The following is an 18,398-nucleotide window of genomic DNA, read 5'->3' as shown; positions in this document are numbered from 1 at the left end:
TCGCTAAAAATAGATCAGCCAATGAAATCGCCTGTTACGGAATGAATGTAGGCGCGATCATCAAAATGGCGATACCCATGGCTATCCGGAAAGTTGTTGGTGAAATGGAATTTATAACGGCCTTAAAACACAATCAAATGGAAATTCTAATGGAAATACTGAACGGAAATGATTGTTTTGCAATACTGCCAACTGGGTATGGTAAATCATTGCCGTACCAAATGTTCTTACCAGTAAAAAGAGCTCTTAATCCTGAAAATCATGACACGGTGTTGGTATGCTGTCCCCTCATCTCCCTTATGGAAGACCAAGTCAGACGAGTGCAGCAGTTTGGAGTAACAGCTGCCTTGAGAGGTTTGTTTAAAGTCAACATTCTGTCCTTTTTCTTACTTTGTAGCATAGATTTATATTACTGATCAACTGAGTTATTCAGGTTATTGCTGTTTATTTCGGGTGTCGGAGGTTTCGTCACACTACCAGTTCGTCACACTGATTTTATATAGTAAATTCAAAGAGGTTTCGTCACACTTAATTTATATGGGAGATAATAGATATTACCAATGTGTGAACAAACAATGGATAATAAATGTGCCACTGATTAGTTGTTTGCATTCATCAGTAATCAAATTAAACTCAATATTAATAATTAATATCATAATTTTTAAATGGCCAGCTGACTTATTTAATTAATCACAATCATGAAATTTCAAAGATTTTATTACCTTATAAAATATGTGTGAAATACAATATCATTAATTTGGACTATCTCTTTTTCAATAACTATGTAAAAAGTGTGACGAAACCTCTTTTGTATTACTATATAAATTCAGTGTGACGAACTGGTAGTGTGACAAAACCTCCGTAATTCTTTATTTCCATAATGGACCAATTAATTGGTCAGACATCTGTGGACTAGCTATAAAATTAAAAAAAAAACATTAGAAACCAATATGTCAAATTTAAACTCGGGTGCAAGAATTTTAGTTTACTGAATTATTGAAATAAATTGTGCTTTTCAGGCACAGACCAAGACGCCAATGAGGCAATTGACGATGGGACGATCAGTGTGATATTTGCTTCACCAGAGGCACTTGCAGAAGAGTGGGTCAGGCAAATTAAAGATGTATCATTGATAGTTGTTGACGAGTGTCACACAATTTCAATGTGGTAGGTTTTGTAAAATATAATTACAATTTACAAAACAACAAGAAAGAACCTAGACTAAATGTAAACCATGTTCCTGTGTATCTGGTTATGTGAATATAATAGTGATATTTTGTCATGCACTTTATAAGCATGTGTAACATTTACAATGGTTGTGCTTTGTACATGGTATGGTATGCAAACACTTGGGAGTCTGATACAACCGATACAAATTATTTTCAGTCATTTATAACTTTTAAAGAATTCCAAGTTTTATCAGACTGACTGAATATTTACAAGACGGCATTCTTACAAAATGACTGTAATTTACAAATAACTATAAATATGTATTTTTTATTAAACAAACTTTTTTATTTATTTAGGGGTGGTCTAGATGTTGACGAGGAGAAGGCCTTTCGGAAGTATTTCCGCTATATTGGAACATTACGCTCAATATTTCCAGACGCAACAGTGTTAGCCCTGAGTGCTACTTGTACTTTGAAAATGAAAACGCAGATAATGAGCAATTTGAATCTTAGTGGAAAGGCCCGAGTTATTGAAACCTCTCCAAACAGAGCCAATATCAAATATGTTGTAAAAAGAACACCAATTGCCATTGAGGAAACCTTTTTTTGGTTAATAGATAAATTGTGTGAATTGAAAAAAGACTTCCCAAGGATTTTGATATACTGTAATTCCATCAAAGATGTATGCCAACTTTTTAACTATGTTGTTACTGAAACAAATTTAATGGATCAAAATGTGGTTGAAATGTACCATTCTGAAACGCCGCAAGAAAAAAAAGAACACATTGTGCAAAATTTAGGGCTTGACTCCCAAATGAAAGTAGTTATTGCAACAACAGCTTTAGGCTTGGGTGTTGATGTCAAGAACTGCCATGGGGTGATTTTATTTGGACCACCAAAAGATGTTGTTGATCTGTTACAGGAAAGTGGACGATGTGGTCGTAATGATGAGCCCTCAGTCTGTGTTATTTTTTGTAATCGGTATCAATTAAATCATATTTCAAAAGAAGTGAAGGAAGTAATAGGTTCTGTGGAATGTAGGAGGAGGTGTTTGTTGAAAAACTTTACCAGTGAAGAGGTTGTCTCAGACCCAGCACATATGTGCTGTGATCTCTGCGTTTCTCACTGCAACTGTGGTTCCTGTACACCCCATCCCATAGAAGTTTTAGTAGGTACTTTTTCCGCTAAAGCAGAAGATGCATTGGTCAGTAGTGACAGTGATACTATTTCCTACGAATATGAATCTGATGTCAGTTTCGATGGTGGCTTTGAATGAAAATTATAAAAGACAACAAAAACATATCTTAGAATTTAAATTATAAGATTTAATTTCAAAAATGATGTAGTATCTAATAAAATACAATCATGTACTAATATTTTGCCTCACCACATATTAAAAAACAATTGTTATAGTCAATGGCTATAATTCACTATATACCTTATGCAAGAAGAAAAATGAACAGTATAATGAATATAGCATTTTAATGAAGAATAAAGTTAAAATTAAATTATAAAATGTTGTAGATTTTATCTTGTTTAGCTTTTTATGTGAAGCACAATTAAACTTCACACAAATGTTTCATGCGCAAGAAGCAGCTCCTTTGCTCATAGGTCAAGGTCACTCTTCTGAGGTTAAAGGTCAAATTTAACCACATCCTGAGTTTTTATAGAGTTTATAATTGAATGCAGCAGAAACTAACATCTTCAGTCTGATTGTGCCTCACCACATTATGCATATTTTATATTGACCTAAAAACGTTTAATTTTAACAGGTATATATTTGATTGAATATATTTACTACAAACAGGCGTATTTTGTTGCTATTGCACCCTTGTTTACATGTACAGTTGTACTTCAAAACACAAAACGAAAAGACATTGGAAAGATTACATGTTCTTATTCCGCAAACGTCTGAATGGCAATTCTGGCTTGTGTCTGGCAATCATTACTGGCAAACCAACAAAACAGTCACTGAAAGGATTGCTGCTTTTTTGCACAATTTTACGGCAATGAAGTGTGCGGCCAGGACGAACTTCTAAACCATTAATAGACAGCAAATCTATCAAAACCTTTTTGACATCCTCCTTGTATGAAGGAAGTTTGTGAAACCCTTTTCTTTTTTTTACTTCACACATAGCATCAAAATGTTTAACTGCATGAACAAGATGGGGAAATTCTTTTGAATGTTGCACAATACTGTCTTTTGTTTGAAAGCCATGTGTTGCATTTTTGGTGTCTCTGTTTAAAATTTCAACAAATTCATCCAAAGACAAATTATTGTTCTTCCCACCTGAAATATTGATAAATCTGTTTGCAATTAAGCGCTTTGATTGGTGAGCCGGTAATGTGCCAGACACAAGTGCTGTAAGATGTACACTTCCTATCAAATATTTAACTTTGTTGGTCCTGTTGTATATAGGCGTTTCAAATTTGGCACTCCTTATTACTCTGTAGCCATCACCCATATCAACAGCACTGTTTAAGTTTTGGTGAAGAGCTGTTAGACGGAAAACTGAAACAAGATAGTCATTCAGTTCATCTGTTTGCCTAAGCAATGAGTTTGTTGTTTGGACCTTGGCAGACATGTTAACTTGATGTTTAGTTTTTTCATGCATTTTCAAAGATGTTACATATTTATACCTTGAATTACAGAAGTGGCACTTGAAATTGTCATTTTCAATAGAATTAACCCAGTAATTTTCCTCGTGATCAGGATCTGCGAGCACATTCTGCAATTCTGCAAATAAATCATGAGGAAAAATCTCTTTTACAATTTCACCACACTTGTCATTTAGCCATTGTAACTGTTGATCTGCTTCCCAATCTTTTATGCCTTTTGGTACTGGAATAGTTGAATCACAGCTATCCAATTCAAATTTCTTAAGGAACAGCACACAGCAAATGGCATCAAACAATGTGTAATATAGCTGCTTATTTGCCCGGTAAGAGTTTTTTACTTCGCCCTTGACATTTCGCGCATTCAGTAAGTTTCTGTAATAATGTACAGTTCCCCTATCTCTGGAAGACTGTGTATTGTATGACAGCCTGTGGATTGCCTATAAAACAATGCAAAAGGATGAGTTAACCTCACAATAATCAACTGCAGTTATATTTAAAATGTTTCAGGATATATATATTACACTTGACCTGTACCATAGAGGACAGTAATACATATTCAAATTACATTATATCAGTCTATCCATATTATTGTATTAAGATATCTGTCTGACCAGCTGAGATTGGTTGAAAGTGTATGATATATGTTTTACCAACTAAAAAGAAAAGTAGACAAATGTTTCGTGACTATACCTCCAGAAAATTCATTAAGCGATGAAAATCCTCTATCTTTGAAATGAAGCCTTCTAACCTCTCTAAGCCACTGTCAGCATTTCTCATTGCTTGCTGAGCAACCTGAATTTTTTCATCAGTCAGTCTGTCTCCTTAAATATAAAATAAAAAGTTTAGCATGCTTGATGAAAATTAGACACCAATTTATACTATAGAAAAGGTCAAGTATTAAATAAACAAGAGATGTTAGTGAAACATTTATGCCCCCTTGGGAGCCAAATTGTTAGTAGGATTTGGACACTTAAATAAAATATGGACAATCAGAAAACCTTTTTTCAGCTTACAGTCACACTGACCTTGACCTTTGACCCACTGACCTCAAAATCAATAGGGTTCATCTGCTGGTCATGACCAATAAGCCTACCTAGTATGAGGTCCCTGGGTCAAAGCGTTCTCAAGTTATTGATCGGAAACCGTTTTTCATGTTAAGGTCACACTGACCTTGACCTTTGACCCACTGACCTCAAAATCAATAGGGTTCATCTGCTGGTCATGACCAATACACCTACCAAGTATGAGGTTCCTGGGTCAAAGCGTTCTCAAGTTATTGATCGGAAACCGTTTTTCATGTAAAGGTCACACTGACCTTGACCTTTGACCCACTGACCTCAAAATCAATAGGGTTCATCTGCTGGTGATGACCAATACACATACCAAGTATGAGGTCCCTCGGTCAAAGCGTTCTCAAGTTATTGATCGGAAACCATTTGGTATTCCGACCGACCGACAGACAGACAGACAGACCGACCGACCGACCGACCGACATGTGCAAAACAATATACCCCACTTTTTTCAAAAGGGGGCATAAATATTCTTTTGCTTAAAGAACTTGTTCACTGTTATTCTTTTGATATAGAAAGTATTACTTATAATTTATAAAGACTGGCATTTTGAAGTGTAAGCAAGTATAAACCAGTGTCATATACATCTTAAGACTAAATTACACTTAGAAAAAGTTTCCTGTATAGATGTATAATATATATCTAGTAAAGGTACATACTTTAAAGAGACGAATGTATTTAAATAGTCTATTGTATATCATTTTGATATTGGCAAAAGATTTTTTTCAATCAATAACGAAGCCACAAAAATGGCTTAAAATAGCTGATTTACTCAATTTTTACTTTTATGTAAAATCTTAAGCATAAAAAATACATGAAATAACCTCCAAAAAAAACTTCTTCAACAATCTCCCCATCCTTCTTGGGAACGTATTTCTCTGTCAAGTTTTGCAACAACCTTATGACATCTGCTGTTTTCTTTTCATCACAATCAAAAAGACCAAGAGAATACTGTAAATAAAAACAAGATATTTAACTTAAATGCTTTCAAAACATAATAAGAAATGTTTATGCTCTTTAAGTAAAATCTTCACAACGTTTATTAAGGTTTCTTCACAACAGTACAATGAAAAGTAATACAAGGTTTGCAATATATATGTATCAATTGGTATTTAAATGAATTCTTTCTAAATTAATCAAAGAAATGAACTAAAACCACATATATGACGGGATTATATGTAAAATAAATGACCTTATTAAATCACAAGATTTACCTGCGAAGTTTTCATTCCAGCTTCATTACTGTGGATATGCTCCAGATGGCCAGGGTAAATTTTCCCAAACAAATCTTCCATTTGTTTAATATTTTGGATAACAGATCTGGCCACAAGGAACGTTAGTTCTTTTTGTAGACTGTCAATGTCCCCTTCAGATGGTATAAAGTCAACGGCTGTCATGCTGTCCACTGTCCTAACAGGAGTGCCTTCTTCCTTCTTTATTACAATCCGGTCAATGACGCCTGGAAAGTATAATATTTTGTGCCATGTCTTACGTGCCCGAGAGAGGTTAAAAGTTGTCAGACAAAATAAATGCCTTGTACATATATTGGTGGGCAAATCAGATCATTCGAAAAAGGTTATTTCTAGCTATGCCAACTGTGAATCCATACTCTTTCTGTTACTTAAAAGTATGAGTTCCACAACATATAAAATTCTGTTTTTTGGCAAAATCATTGAAAATATACATGTTATGTTTCAATTGATATTTTAATGGTTACTGTAATACTCGATTAACCAAAAATAGTTTTCACTGATGTAATGGACAAAAAAATCTTACCAATAACGTTAAAAAGATGTATTGACTGTGTTGAATTTTTAGAAGTCCTGTAAGAGGGTACTATATTTTTATCCCAGTTATCGCCAACAAGTTGATATGTCATACTGTCACCCTTGCACCATTTTTCCTTCACTTCTAACAGTTTTTCATCAAGATTACTTTGCCAGGACTGCAGTTTATTTCTGACTGTCTCAGGAAAGACACATACACCTAACTTAGCCAAGCGTTTCATGTCCTGAAAAACAAGGGAACTTTTAACTTATTCATGTACAATAACAGGACATCACAGAGAATCTTGGCACCCTCTATCGAATAAGCTTTTTGAGTATCTTAATTATAACTCTTGTTCATAAACATTAGAAAATTAAGCCAGTATCCTTCTTTCAAACAAAACTTAAAAGAAAGGTGACCATGACCTTGACCTAGTCTCATCATTCTTAGTAAGCACAATTGCTGCACAAGTAAAGCACTTGGGGATCATCCTGGCCAAGTTTCATTGAAATCCTGCAATCCTAAAAAGAAAAGTAGACAAATGTTTCGTGACTATACCTCCAGAAAATTCATTAAGCGATGAAAATCCTCTATCTTTGAAATGAAGCCTTCTAACCTCTCTAAGCCACTGTCAGCATTTCTCATTGCTTGCTGAGCAACCTGAATTTTTTCATCAGTCAGTCTGTCTCCTTAAATATAAAATAAAAAGTTTAGCATGCTTGATGAAAATTAGACACCAATTTATACTATAGAAAAGGTCAAGTATTAAATAAACAAGAGATGTTAGTGAAACATTTATGCCCCCTTGGGAGCCAAATTGTTAGTAGGATTTGGACACTTAAATAAAATATGGACAATCGGAAAACCTTTTTTCAGCTAACAGTCACACTGACCTTGACCTTTGACCCACTGACCTCAAAATCAATAGGGTTCATCTGCTGGTCATGACCAATAAGCCTACCTAGTATGAGGTCCCTGGGTCAAAGCGTTCTCAAGTTATTGATCGGAAACCGTTTTTCATGTTAAGGTCACACTGACCTTGACCTTTGACCCACTGACCTCAAAATCAATAGGGTTCATCTGCTGGTCATGACCAATACACCTACCAAGTATGAGGTTCCTGGGTCAAAGCGTTCTCAAGTTATTGATCGGAAACCGTTTTTCATGTAAAGGTCACACTGACCTTGACCTTTGACCCACTGACCTCAAAATCAATAGGGTTCATCTGCTGGTGATGACCAATACACATACCAAGTATGAGGTCCCTCGGTCAAAGCGTTCTCAAGTTATTGATCGGAAACCATTTGGTATTCCGACCGACCGACAGACAGACAGACAGACCGACCGACCGACCGACCGACATGTGCAAAACAATATACCCCACTTTTTTCAAAAGGGGGCATAAATATTCTTTTGCTTAAAGAACTTGTTCACTGTTATTCTTTTGATATAGAAAGTATTACTTATAATTTATAAAGACTGGCATTTTGAAGTGTAAGCAAGTATAAACCAGTGTCATATACATCTTAAGACTAAATTACACTTAGAAAAAGTTTCCTGTATAGATGTATAATATATATCTAGTAAAGGTACATACTTTAAAGAGACGAATGTATTTAAATAGTCTATTGTATATCATTTTGATATTGGCAAAAGATTTTTTTCAATCAATAACGAAGCCACAAAAATGGCTTAAAATAGCTGATTTACTCAATTTTTACTTTTATGTAAAATCTTAAGCATAAAAAATACATGAAATAACCTCCAAAAAAAACTTCTTCAACAATCTCCCCATCCTTCTTGGGAACGTATTTCTCTGTCAAGTTTTGCAACAACCTTATGACATCTGCTGTTTTCTTTTCATCACAATCAAAAAGACCAAGAGAATACTGTAAATAAAAACAAGATATTTAACTTAAATGCTTTCAAAACATAATAAGAAATGTTTATGCTCTTTAAGTAAAATCTTCACAACGTTTATTAAGGTTTCTTCACAACAGTACAATGAAAAGTAATACAAGGTTTGCAATATATATGTATCAATTAGTATTTAAATGAATTCTTTCTAAATTAATCAAAGAAATGAACTAAAACCACATATATGACGGGATTATATGTAAAATAAATGACCTTATTAAATCACAAGATTTACCTGCGAAGTTTTCATTCCAGCTTCATTACTGTGGATATGCTCCAGATGGCCAGGGTAAATTTTCCCAAACAAATCTTCCATTTGTTTAATATTTTGGATAACAGATCTGGCCACAAGGAACGTTAGTTCTTTTTGTAGACTGTCAATGTCCCCTTCAGATGGTATAAAGTCAACGGCTGTCATGCTGTCCACTGTCCTAACAGGAGTGCCTTCTTCCTTCTTTATTACAATCCGGTCAATGACGCCTGGAAAGTATAATATTTTGTGCCATGTCTTACGTGCCCGAGAGAGGTTAAAAGTTGTCAGACAAAATAAATGCCTTGTACATATATTGGTGGGCAAATCAGATCATTCGAAAAAGGTTATTTCTAGCTATGCCAACTGTGAATCCATACTCTTTCTGTTACTTAAAAGTATGAGTTCCACAACATATAAAATTCTGTTTTTTGGCAAAATCATTGAAAATATACATGTTATGTTTCAATTGATATTTTAATGGTTACTGTAATACTCGATTAACCAAAAATAGTTTTCACTGATGTAATGGACAAAAAAATCTTACCAATAACGTTAAAAAGATGTATTGACTGTGTTGAATTTTTAGAAGTCCTGTAAGAGGGTACTATATTTTTATCCCAGTTATCGCCAACAAGTTGATATGTCATACTGTCACCCTTGCACCATTTTTCCTTCACTTCTAACAGTTTTTCATCAAGATTACTTTGCCAGGACTGCAGTTTATTTCTGACTGTCTCAGGAAAGACACATACACCTAACTTAGCCAAGCGTTTCATGTCCTGAAAAACAAGGGAACTTTTAACTTATTCATGTACATTAACAGGACATCACAGAGAATCTTGGCACCCTCTATCGAATAAGCTTTTTGAGTATCTTAATTATAACTCTTGTTCATAAACATTAGAAAATTAAGCCAGTATCCTTCTTTCAAACAAAACTTAAAAGAAAGGTGACCATGACCTTGACCTAGTCTCATCATTCTTAGTAAGCACAATTGCTGCACAAGTAAAGCACTTGGGGATCATCCTGGCCAAGTTTCATTGAAATCCTGCTTATAGTTCCAGATAGAATCAACAAATGCCAAAATATCAGGATGTTTGTGATTAAGTCTAGCTTACCTGATGTGTACACCCTCCATGAAGAAGTACCATTCCATTCAGATACTGCAATGTAGTTGCTTCCCTGTTTCGTCCATGTAATATTATACCTATTATATTATAACAATTTACAGTTGTCATACATAATAACATATTTCTTACATCAAGTAATAATAATTAAAAGAATTCAACTAGAACAAGTCAATGTCATTATGATTTAGCTCTCAATGTGTGATACAATTAGCTTTTCAGGCATAGCCATAACATAACTAAACTGCATTACCAGAGTAAGATAATACAGTACACACATTATTTGTTGTTGTATGGCAACATCTACAGTATTTTATTATATTTTAATCAAGATTGATCTCTTCAAATAGTTTAAAAAAGATGCCATATTCATATGTTATAATTATCCTTCAATCTTGTCTTACTATCTTTTATAGAATCAGACAGGATACATACAGATGGTGCGCTAATATACTCTTACCTATTGCAAAAAGGGCATGGTGAAATTCCTTGCTTGGTACTGGCATTGGGATGCTACTGGTTACCATGGATGACACAATGCGTAAAGTGTTTGGAGCTCCAAGTAATAGGTCTTGGTATAAGTGGTCCCAGGAGAATTCCATTATCCCTTCATAAGTTTTATCAGTCAATGCGAAGTCCGAGTGCCGTTTACAAATAGTTTCACATTCATTCTTTACTATCTTTGCAGCATAAGCAGCAAATTGATCTTTGCTGGTTGTTTCTAAAATCTCCATAAGTCCCTTTTCAACATTTTTTTGGTAGAATATGACTTTACACATTTTTATATGGTCTTTGTTTTCAATGACAACTGTCCTCTTTCCACTTTCATAGTATACTGTTATCTATAAATCAAATAATTAGATTTTTTAATATCATGGAAAAAAATGTGATATATCATGTTGGAGCATTTGCTACATGTATTAGCATGACAATTAACTGAATTTAGAAATATTTGGTAGAAACTTTTATATGTATATCAACATTTTTCCCAAGAATTGCATTAGAAAATACAAACTAATTACAAGCTAAATCTTTGAAAAAGGACTCTTAAAAATCTAAATTATCACAATGACAAGTTATTGTATCTTTTTATACACTTGAAAATTCAGATCTGCAGTATACACTGTACATTATACAGTTCCTATAACCAGACAATTGCTGTAATTTGTGTGAACACCCCTGCTAAAAATCTTTAAAAACAACATTTATTACTTTATTACAAGAATGGAACTCTTTGGAAATTAAAAGGGATCATGTAACAGCACAAAAGTTAGCTGTTTTAATCAAATTTAAAGGAAATGTTGCAATTAATGAGAAACAAAGCCTCATTTACATCAGAATCTTGTTCTTCATGAGTGAAGGTCAGGGGTCTTGATATACTGTATGTGTTAACCTTGAACAATTACTTGCTTGACAAGTAAGAAATTACTGACAAGATTTTTCACTTGACAAGCTTGACAAGATTTTTCACTTACCACCAATGGTTATTTCTTTCTGTGATACAGGGTGAACTTTAAAATCCTGGAAACTCTGCAAGGAAAATAGCATAACACAAAGATAACGTGAACTATTAACAACCTCTTACCTATTCCTTCAATGATCTAACAAATCATGCAAACAACATGCAATTAAGTTAAAGATGTCAAATAATACATTCAAAGATATAAGTTGGATAATAAAAGAGTGTTATTTACTGGTTGAAAAAATATCGTTATTCATTCTATTTTTTTATAGGTAGATAAATATTTATTTGCAAGTGAGCATTATGTTCAATCATTGTACACATTTCTGATCCAAAAAGAATTAATACTGTCAGTAAATCATAATAATGACAGATTTCAATAAATAAAATTTGACATCTTTAGCTTGCATTGTCAATAAATCAAAGGAAGAAACCAAGACAGGGTTTCTATTTTTAATAACTCAATATTTTTTTAAAGTGTGGTCTAACAAAATACTGTACAAAAAATTGAAAGATACATATTACTATTACGCATTGAAATTCTCAGGCTGGCTGCCAAAGGTTTTTAAATACTTTATGAAACAAATCAGCTAGTATATTTGTTTTCTATCATAAGTGTATCCAAATATGGAATAACATGTAATACAATATTTAGTTAGACCACCTGTAATGAAAATTGAAAGAAAAAAAACAGGGTTCAACTTCAAACTGAACTTTAGCCTTTTACAGGTGACCCTTGTAAGAAACTACTTAATTATTTTTTTGTTTTCCATTTCAGAATTATATAAATATACCATCATATTGACGCCAAACAGATATTATCTGCATAATTAGTCGTTAACATTTGATAAACAAACAAGGGTCTCTGCATAAGCTTAACAATGCAACAATTAATTTGTCCTTTCTTTACCTCTACTTTGGGTCCTTTTTTATCAGTTGCTTGTCCAGAGACAGGGGAGAACAGCGACTTTCTTGCTTTCGTTTGCTTGTCGGATGTTTCTGTAAAGAAGTTACTATGTACGTTTGTATTTGTGGAAACTTCTTTTTAAATCTAGATATTAAGTAACACTTAATAACTAAATTTGCACTGTTGTATTTCCTTTGATAAAAACATAACTGGTAATCATTTCATTAACAAAGCAAAAATATTCTTTTTTCAATTAAGTACAAAAAATATAACATAAATTCGAACAAAATACTGCTTATATGAAACTGTTGAAGAATCTAGTTAGGCTAAACAAGTCAGTCGCTCTTCACTTAATCTCTCAATAGAAAGAAAGTATCTTTTTTTCTATGGACTTGAGATAAAAAACTTACCTGTAATAACATTTGGGATGTTTGGTTGTTCTGAAATGGCTGGCAATATAGGTCTGTGAAACTGCAGCAATGCCTCAGTTGTTGTTGCCATCTGCCTTACTGCAAAAAACATAAGCAAATTAACTAAACTACACAATTTATAATAGTACATGTATAAATTATTAGTGTTCACCTTTGAAATTTGTAAACATTTAAAAAACATAAATTTAAACCAAACGATTGTGAATATACTGTTACATGTAGCCTAGGTCTATCTTCTTACACAAAAGACTCAATGACTTCCATGCACACTTAAAACATTCTACGAACATTTAACTATTGCATCTCTTTGTGCAAAACTTTACACACCTGCATTATCACCAGTTGAAAGCTGTGTACATGTGTTGCCCGACGGCTCTTGCAGAACATTGCCTGATTTTCCATATGGACTGATAATCATGGTCTGAAAAATGTGATGGATTTAAACATATATAGTGTATTTGAATATTTTGACATGAAACATAAAAAATTTAAAAAGGGTCTTTATGAAATAAAAAGATGATAATTTTTTTAATTTTTTTGTAAGTAGGTACTAGTAGCTTTCTCATTTAAAAGTACTGTTTATGCTAGTAATCCGAGCACATCTTGTCATGACAGTCAAGTGGTGATGCCATTTGAAATTTTGAGAGGAAATTAAAAGTATGTTTTATAAGAATATGGGAAATCTATAAACAATATTCTACTAGGCGGTAGGGCGGCACCTTGTTGGAAAGGGGGTTGCAGTGGTCCAGAGGTTTCAAAATCATGATTTCCAGGGTTTAAAGCCCAGCTCCGTCTGAAATTAAATTAAAGAATGCTTTTTCATTGTTCCCCATTTGCCAGGCTTTCGGATGAGGCTTTAAACTGGGGTCTTCTGCTAGACTTAAATCAGTTTCTGGGTGTTAAACCAAAAATTGTCTGAAAACAAAACACTGGCAAGCCACTGTTCATGTAATTTTGTTTGAACAATGGATTAAACACAACTTTCTTCAATTTTTCTTAAATTCATCTAGTTACCTACCTGTAACTCCGATGCACTCTTCAATTTTGTTTTAGGCCACAGTTGCACTTTAGGACTGAATACTTTTTTCATAGGTTGTTGTGTTGTACTGGAACTTGAAGGGGACCACAGCAGACGTTTCACAGTTAATTTACGACTATAACCAATGGATTCGTTGAGGGTCTGTTTAATAATTTGCAATTTTTCAACTACCCCTTTCACCAGTCGATTGCACTTAATGCAAATCCCAGTAGCATCTGTTGAGGTCAGGTCCATATCAATAACTAAATGCAGATCATCAACTGTTTGTTTCGTTATTTTCAATTTTTTGTTCATGTTCACGCTCGTTTTTATTTTTCTGCCAGAAGGCGTTATTTCAACATTACAAAACACCATCCCACACAAAACACATCGATCTTGCAAATGATGTTTCTTCGGCGTGGAAACTGTCAACTCTGCCATTTTGTACAGTTACAGTAAACCAAATATTTAATGTTGGTGATGAGATCTTTTCACGTAAGGTCTAGGGCGAGATATTGGCAAACAAATCAAACAAAACAATGAAATACTTTCACGATCTTGACATGGCGATTTCACAGACGGTGTGTGTGAGAATTACACGTTGTAAAAATGACGCACTAAAAATTCGAAAATTCCAGCGATAAAAATAGAAACTTTCGACTTCTACTTTCGTTTTCGCTATATGAAAGCTAGGCGTTGATTGGTTAATGGTTACGTCACGCGATGGTGATCTCCAATTGGTGCCGGTCAGATCCCCATGCACAGCAATATAGGGGATATGATTTTAATCAGATTGCCTTTTCCTTCTTCCTTGTGCGGTGCACAAGTCCGATTTCAGAAAATGATATAAGCACACGTTCACACGGTAATTTTATTAGCTCTTGGCTACCAAAGCTTTAAATTTCAGGTGATTGCTGTGGCGTATCATTAATGTGCTGAAGTTTATTAACGAAATATGATTCCCATTTAACAGATACAATATGTGTAAAAATGTATTTTTTGCTGGAACTCTTTTGTGCGTAGTGAAAAAAAATGCGTATGGATATTTGATAATTCGTGGTTGTCATAGATATTCGCGCAGTGATTCAGGTTATGTTACTGGTCAAATCGATCTTTAAATAGTTCGGAGGAGAGTGGAGAATTATTTCTTAAAATATGCGTGAAAACTTTTTTATGGTGACATTTGAAGCGAGAAATAGTTAATTAGCATTCTAAATATTGCCACAAGATAAGGTTTCTATGATGCTACAGACGACTGTCTTCAACAAGGGGGGTAATTACAATGTGGCGACAATTAAAAAGGAGTTCCATACGGGCATTTTATCTTCGCCCGTGGGCAAGATAAGAATTTCTAGCATGGTTATATTATTGGATTTACTTATCTGAGGTGGGAGAAAAAGCAAGTCATAGGAATCAGAAGTTGCTACGTTTAAAAGTAAACACGTCTAATGAAAACTAAGAAATTGTGTGAAATATGGTAGCTACTAAATACAAATGAAAGCTAGTTTTTATGGCGACTTAATATGATATTAAAACAAGAGCTGTCACAGTATGTGACGAATGCCCCCGAATGTGACATTGACCTATGAACAAGGTCAGTACGTGAAAAGTTAAAGATCAAACAAATACATATGGCAAGTTATTTTAAATTGCCTCAGAACATAAAAAAATACCACCCATACTTGACAACCTACATTCTTATGTCCTTATATTCAGCATTCCATTGTGAATAAACACTAAGTGTATCTTTCACCTTAGAGGTAGGGACATGGGTCTTGCACGTGACACGTCGTCTTGTTATGTCGAACAAATGTGGAAAGTTATTTTCAAATCTGTCCATACAAGGAAAAGTTACAGCCCGGACATAACAACCAATACTCTGTATCCTTATATGCAGCACTCCATTGTTAATAAACACCTAAGTATGACCTTGACCTTAGAGGTAGGGACACGGTTCTTGCACGCGACACGTCGTCATGGTATGTCGAACAAATGTGGAAAGTTATTTTAGATTATATCCATACAAGGGAATGTTACAGCCCGGACACGACAACCTATACTCTGTGTCCTTATATGCAGCATTCCATTGTGAATAAACACTAAGTGTTGCACCCGACACGTCGTCTTGTTATGTCAAACACATGTGGCAAGTTATTTTATTATCTGTCTATACAAGGGAAAGTTACAGCCCAGCCACGACAACCTATACTCTATGACGCTATATGCAGCATTCCATTGTGAATAAACACTAAGTGTGACCTTGACCTAAGAAATAGGGACACGGGTCTTGCACGCGACACGTCGACTTGGTATGTCGAACACATGTGGCAAGTTATTTTAAAATATGTCCATACAAGGGAAAGTTACAGCCCGGACACGATAATCTATACTCTATGTCATTATATGCAGCATTCCATTGTGAATAAACACCTACGTGTGACCTTGACCTTAGAGGTAGGGACACGGGTCTTGCACGCAACACGTCGTCATGGTATGTCGAACACATGTGACAAGTTATTTTAAAATATGTCCATACAAGGGAAAGTAACAGCCCGGACACGACAACCTATACTCTATGTCCTTATATGAAGCATTCCATTGTGAATAAACACCTAAGTGTGACCTTGACCTAAGAGATAGGGACACGGGTTTTGCACGAGACACGTTGTCTTGGTATGCCGAACACATGTGGCAAGTTATTTTAAAATATGTCCATACAAGGAAAAGTTACAGCCCGGACACGACAACCTATACTCTATGTCCTTATATGCAGCACTCCATTGTGAATAAACACCTAACTGTGACCTTGACCTTAGAGGTAGGGACACGGTTCTTGCACGCGACACATCGTCTTGGTATGCCGAACACATGTGGCAAGTTATTTTAAAATCTGTCCATACAAGGGAAAGTTACAGTCCGGACACGACAACCTATACTCTATGTCCTTATATGCAGCATTCCATTGTGAATAAACACTAAGTGTGACCTTGACCTAAGAGGTAGGGACACGGGTTTTGCACGAGACACGTTGTCTTGGTATGCCGAACATATGTGGCAAGTTATTTTAAAATTTGTCCATACAAGGGAAAGTTACAGCCCGGACACGACAACCTATACTCTATGTCCTTATATGCAGCACTCCATTGTGAATAAACACCTAAGTGTGACCTTGACCTTAGAGGTAGGGACTCGGTTCTTGCACGCGACACATCGTCTTGGTATGTCGAACAAATGTGGCAAGTTATTTTAAAATCTGTTCACACAAGGGAAAGTTACAGTCCGGACACGACAACCTATACTCTATGTCCTTATATGCAGCATTCCATTGTGAATAAACACCTAAGTGTGACCTTGACCTAAGAGGTAGGGACACGGTTCTTGCAAGCGACACGTTGTCTTGGTATGCCGAACACATGTGGCAAGTTATTTTAAAATCTGTCCATACAAGGGAAAATTTCAGTCCGGACACGACAACCTATACGCTATGTCCTTATATGCAGCATTCCATTGTGAATAAACACCTAAGTGTGACCTTGACCTTAGAGGTAGGGACACGGGTTTTGCACGCGACACGTCGTCTTGGTATGCCGAACACATGTGGCAAGTTATTTTAAAATCTGTCCATACAAGGGAAAGTTACAGCCCGGACACGAGTTATTGAGCCGGACACACGGACGGACGGAAGGACTGACGGACAGACGGACCGACGGACGGTGCGATTTTTATATGCCCACCTTCGGGGGCATAAAAAGTGGAATTGATTTTGGACTTATTGGTCATAACTTTACAAGTCAGGAATCTACAACAGAAATCAGGCCGGCAATAATAAAATCTTACAACCTTTAAATTATTATAATACGCTAAAACCTGCACTCTCGCAGATATACCATTTTTACAACTTTTTTTTATGTTTTGGCTTGGAAAGAGCAAATTTTTGCGTAAATATCTGTAAACAAGTGATAAGAGACTGCTGAGAAAAAGATCAGATGCAGATTTATATATTTCCGTTCGAAAATTAATGTTTTATGGCTAAAACCCTTACTAAAGGTTTAATAAATATGCATAAAACATCAATTTTTGAACTTAATTGTAAAAACCTGCGATCTTATTTTTTGTCAGCAGTCTTATATAACTGGTTTTCATGGATTTCCGCACAAATTTGCTCGTTTCAAGACAAAAAAATAAAAAAGCTGTCAAAACGTTCAATCTGTGAGAGTGCAGCTTAAACATTGAACATATCTAATACATATGGTCCAGGTTATTTGATATTTAACACTTTTGATATCGAAAACAATAAAAACAAAAACAAAATTAGCAATCGTCTTCTTAAACTAATTCAGATAAATGTTAACGCTCAAGTTAAATGGGTAATTTGTCAAACTTTTAAGATAAATCGAATTTTCAAAACAACTTTGCGAAAACCATTATCGTATAAATACATTTCTTTGGAAAACGCGAGTTTGTACATGCCATTTGGCGGTTGGAGTTTAAAAAACATACAAGTCTGAGTCGCTTTCATTAGAATCCATCAGAAAAAGTGGGATTTGATGTGGAATCAGCGATTGTGACAGTGTGTGAAATGAGCATTGCTGGCGAGCTGCCTAGAATGGGCATTTTGTAAGGAAGTAGACTGGGTATTTTCACTGGAATACTGGATG

General features: G+C 34.8%; 4 protein-coding genes across 6 annotated transcripts; 1 reads left to right on the top strand and 3 right to left on the bottom strand.

The window, feature by feature from the left end:
• Window positions 1–42: 42 nt before the first annotated feature.
• Window positions 43–2,936, top strand: LOC128204140 (uncharacterized). The gene is made up of 3 exons (XM_052905507.1): window positions 43–354; window positions 1,020–1,167; window positions 1,527–2,936. The coding sequence occupies exons 1-3, from the start codon at window positions 66–68 to the stop codon at window positions 2,443–2,445; spliced, it is 1,356 nt and encodes a 451-aa protein (XP_052761467.1). The 5' UTR covers window positions 43–65; the 3' UTR covers window positions 2,446–2,936.
• Window positions 2,937–3,622: 686 nt separating this feature from the next.
• On the bottom strand, window positions 3,623–6,867 carry LOC128204139 (uncharacterized). 2 transcript variants are annotated; one of them, XM_052905504.1, is made up of 5 exons: window positions 6,635–6,867; window positions 6,073–6,317; window positions 5,683–5,809; window positions 4,479–4,609; window positions 3,623–3,906 (listed from the first exon to the last, which is right to left on the bottom strand). In XM_052905504.1, the coding sequence occupies exons 1-5, from the start codon at window positions 6,864–6,866 to the stop codon at window positions 3,796–3,798; spliced, it is 846 nt and encodes a 281-aa protein (XP_052761464.1). In that variant the 5' UTR covers window position 6,867; the 3' UTR covers window positions 3,623–3,795. The 2 variants fall into 2 exon arrangements, with proteins under 2 accessions (XP_052761464.1, XP_052761466.1); XM_052905506.1 differs by lacking the exon at window positions 3,623–3,906 and adding an exon at window positions 4,110–4,225 and having other exon boundaries at window positions 4,537–4,609.
• A 310-nt stretch (window positions 6,868–7,177) lies between these two features.
• LOC128206607 (uncharacterized) lies at window positions 7,178–10,724 on the bottom strand. The gene is made up of 6 exons (XM_052909190.1): window positions 10,383–10,724; window positions 9,914–10,002; window positions 9,340–9,574; window positions 8,778–9,022; window positions 8,388–8,514; window positions 7,178–7,314 (listed from the first exon to the last, which is right to left on the bottom strand). The coding sequence occupies exons 1-6, from the start codon at window positions 10,699–10,701 to the stop codon at window positions 7,178–7,180; spliced, it is 1,152 nt and encodes a 383-aa protein (XP_052765150.1). The 5' UTR covers window positions 10,702–10,724.
• On the bottom strand, window positions 10,632–14,310 carry LOC128206608 (uncharacterized). Of its 2 annotated transcripts, XM_052909192.1 has the most exons (7): window positions 13,741–13,866; window positions 13,442–13,515; window positions 13,050–13,143; window positions 12,702–12,800; window positions 12,295–12,383; window positions 11,398–11,452; window positions 10,632–10,764 (listed from the first exon to the last, which is right to left on the bottom strand). In XM_052909192.1, exons 2-7 carry the CDS (start codon window positions 13,484–13,486, stop codon window positions 10,748–10,750), a joined length of 399 nt encoding a protein of 132 aa, XP_052765152.1. In that variant the 5' UTR covers window positions 13,487–13,515; window positions 13,741–13,866; the 3' UTR covers window positions 10,632–10,747. The 2 variants fall into 2 exon arrangements, with proteins under 2 accessions (XP_052765152.1, XP_052765151.1); XM_052909191.1 differs by lacking the exon at window positions 13,442–13,515 and having other exon boundaries at window positions 13,741–14,310.
• Window positions 14,311–18,398: the final 4,088 nt, after the last annotated feature.

This window comes from Mya arenaria, chromosome 10 (genome assembly GCF_026914265.1).
Source record: "Mya arenaria isolate MELC-2E11 chromosome 10, ASM2691426v1".
NCBI lineage: Eukaryota > Metazoa > Mollusca > Bivalvia > Myida > Myidae > Mya > Mya arenaria.
This window is presented reverse-complemented; position numbering and strand designations above follow the sequence as displayed.